The 3,585-nt window shown below is 36.8% G+C and overlaps 1 protein-coding gene across 1 annotated transcript; it reads right to left on the bottom strand.

The window, feature by feature from the left end:
- Nucleotides 1-878: 878 nt before the first annotated feature.
- Nucleotides 879-2,813, bottom strand: LOC119839269. The gene has a single exon (XM_038365500.1). The coding sequence runs from the start codon at nucleotides 2,793-2,795 to the stop codon at nucleotides 1,710-1,712; it is 1,086 nt and encodes a 361-aa protein (XP_038221428.1). The 5' UTR covers nucleotides 2,796-2,813; the 3' UTR covers nucleotides 879-1,709.
- Nucleotides 2,814-3,585: the final 772 nt, after the last annotated feature.

Here is a 3,585-nt window from a genome sequence, read left to right as displayed (position 1 = left end):
ATACAAGAACTCTTTCATGCAAAAACCACAGAATGGATTTGGATGATACTTGGAAAATATGTAGCTGTAGAATTACACATAACTATAGAAATGCATGTTTTTTCCCGATAGCGAAACACATGCGCCTTAGGCATTAATTTGTAAACCATTGTTGCAAATTATTCGCAGCATTGGTATAGAATAGAATAGGGTAATTTTTAATTTAATGTACTAACATAGTTTTTAAGCATATTGTTACTAGCAAAATGAGCCTTGATAGTTGCTCGAATAAATGAAATTATTATTATTATTAAGCTTTTTGCATCTGATTGAAGAAATTTTATATTATTTACTATAATTGAATTTTATGGACTTGGTGGACATGGTTTTTATTTTAAATCAATCCCCCAAAGAATCGCAATAGAGAAAGTAAAGTTTATTCGCAAATTACACTGTAGGCAGTATTCCCCTTAGTATGTGCTCCGTTATAGCGGGCCCACACGACAAAACTTATTTTACACAAATATATTTGCTTCAATCTATATGTTTGCTCAAACATCACATAGATATTTTATTAAATTGTATTTGAAAAAACAATTTTAGGGGTGACCGTTCAAACATAAGTTACAGCAGCAGTGAATGCTACTGTCATAGATAATATAATACCATAGATTACGACATAGTACTATACTAGTCACTGCTATAATATGTTTCGTTCGTTGAGTGCCGAAGGCCCGTATCCTGACCCTTCCAAAACCATTCTCCCTTTATGAACCCTGTATATATTGTATCTCCTTTTTTATATCGTATTTAGAAAAAAAAAATCGTGGGTAAAATTGAGCTATGCTTGTGGTTAAATAAAACGATATTATTAATATATAAAATGTTTAATACAACCAACTTATTATCTAACATAACAAATATTTTGGAACACGATTAGATTAAATATTTAAAACGTAATCAACCAAGTCGATTCTACTCTGTTAAAAGATTTCAGCATTATTTTGACTGCAGTAAAAAAAAAAATTGGCGCCAAAACGTGGTCTTTCTTCCTTATTCAAATTTGGATACATAAATTAGTATTTACATAATTTTACATTTAAAAACTATATTTACAATGAAATACCTACCAATTGTGCCAATCATCAATTTTATATTTATTAGGTACACATTTATTCATATTATTGTCCATCTAATGAAATAAAACATTATCATTACCTCATACAATCAACTCTTTACAAATAATTTAACTTGACAAATTAATAGTAATATTGCAGACAAAAATTAAATTACTATTTTTATTCATTTATTTATTTAACACTGTTAAATAATCTGAACCTATCTGAATCTATATAAGTATGATGATGTTATCATCAGGATAGATTCCAAATTAATTAAATTGCAAGTCATCATATTTAGGCTCATAAATTTTAGAATGTTTTCAATTTCTCAAGATAGAATGTAAAATCAAAAGAAAAAATTGAAACAATCAATTCATATCGAGTTCGCAAACTTTTAAATTTCACATATTAGCACATAGGTATTTTATATATTATCATGTGACTTCATAAAGCTCTTGACCATGAAATAGTCACATTTCGGTGAAACACTACCGCGTGACGCCATTTATAGAATTAAAAAATGCATCAATTGCATAAAAATGTGAACACTTGCTAAAAGAGCTGAGACAATACAAAACTTATCCACAATATCACCATTCGGAAGCTCCATTAAACTTTTAACACTAAAATATTATAGCCGGCTTCTTGCTCAATCACTTCATATTCAAAATCCACTTTTTTTGGGCACGCACCAGGCACCGAGTTCACATTTTTGGATTCCACTTTGGAATCTCTAATTACATCACTAACACTGTCCTTATCACTCTTTGCAGACGGATTATGTTTATCACCGTGCTGACTGGTGTTCGAAGACAATCTGGCAGGATTGAATTGTCCAATCTTTGTTTTGACGACCGGTCTTTTTACCCGCGGCCGCGGCCACTGGCTCTTGTATGGCTTGTCGCTGTGAACAAAGTTCTTTGTGACGAAATCCTTGTATGTATCGTTGAAGGTCACTTTACTGCTGTCCGCTGCGTTCTGACCGTCACTGGATTCTTTCAAGTTATCCCCATCGACGCATTTATTACGTTCCATGTTGCTTTTCAATATTTCCGCATCAATATCGTCGATTGCGTCGTTGCCGGCCGTCTCGCTGTCACTCTTGACTCGAACATTCGCTAACGAGAATGTATTCAGGATCATCGGGGACATCGTTTCGAATTTGGGCCTCTTCGCTTCACCAGCGTCGTCATCATCATCACTACTCCGCTTGGTGTCCTGTAGCGCGTCCGCGATCTGCGCATCCGATAAATTGTACTGCTTATCCACACTTTCCTCGACCTCTTCATCGTAGTTGGTCAAAATGGAAGTCATTTCCAGGGCTTTACTCATGAGCATCTTCAATCCGGCTATGTTAATTTTCGCCGCGTCAACCACAATGTTTTCTAGCAACGTTTTGAACTGTAAGTATTGGTCACTGTCGTCCGTTAGCACTTTAGTCGATACGTATCCCTCCACCGGTTTGAGCAGTTTGGAAATACAGTATTTCTTGTATTTCGCCTCCATTGTGTAATTTTTCTGACCGCACACGTGAGCCTCATACAGCACAGCGTGTACGCCATTGCCGAACTCTTGGGCGACCATCAGGCCGGGGCACAGTTCCATCTTCCTTCTGTTGGTGGACTCGCAGCGGTAGAACTTTTTGCTGTCGTGCTCTTCCACCACCGTGTACTGCACCCCCGATTCCTTCTCCATGTATTTTTTCCATGTTAGGAAATCTGCGAAATATATGATAATTTTTTTTAATGCAACTTATTGATGGTTTATTAAAATACTAGCTGCGCCACGCGGTTTCACCCGCGTAAGTCCGAATCCCGTAGGGATATCGGGATAAAAAGTTTCCTATATGTTATTCTAGTTGTCCAGCTGTCTGGGTACCAAATTTCATTGCAATCGGTTCAGTAATTTTTGCGTGAAAGAGTAACAAACACACACACACACATCCTTACAAACTTTAAACTCTAAGTAGAAGAAATAACTTTCTAACGATAAGGAAAATATGTCAAAACAATATTCTATGGCGTTGCGATAGCTAACTTATTTTTTATATCACAGTCGGCAATGGAGCTGGCGGGTCGGCTGATGGTAAGCGCTACCACCGCCCGTGGACATTTGGAGAGGCGTAACGTCCATTGCAGACCGAATGCCTCTACAAATGAATAGCCGACTTTAAACAACACAATAAATCATTTTGAATTTGAATTTGAAAATTTGAATTTGAATTAAATTGGGAAGGGAATGAGAAAGGAGTAACGAGAGAAATAAAGCAAAGGACTGGGAATGGTAAGAAAAACGATATGGGCCTCCAGCTCCCCCACTCACCGAACGAAACACAACAGCAAGCTATTATTTCACGTCGGTCTTCTGTGGGCCTGTGGTACTTCCCCGGTGCGAGCTGGCCGCAATTCGTGCCGAAGCGTGCTCGACACACATACAAATATGTGGGAGTCGAGTACGCTTCATAACAACAATAACAGAGAGAAAT

Source organism: Zerene cesonia, unplaced genomic scaffold, assembly GCF_012273895.1.
Source record: "Zerene cesonia ecotype Mississippi unplaced genomic scaffold, Zerene_cesonia_1.1 Zces_u010, whole genome shotgun sequence".
In the NCBI taxonomy this organism is placed as follows: domain Eukaryota; kingdom Metazoa; phylum Arthropoda; class Insecta; order Lepidoptera; family Pieridae; genus Zerene; species Zerene cesonia.
The sequence above is the reverse complement of the archived record's forward strand: the minus strand, read 5'-3'. Positions and strand labels throughout refer to the sequence as shown.

Coding starts and splice junctions, on each gene's coding strand:
- LOC119839269 (XM_038365500.1), bottom strand. CDS start 2,795: ATGGAGAAGGAATCGGGGGTGCAGTACACGGTGGTGGAAGAGCACGAC.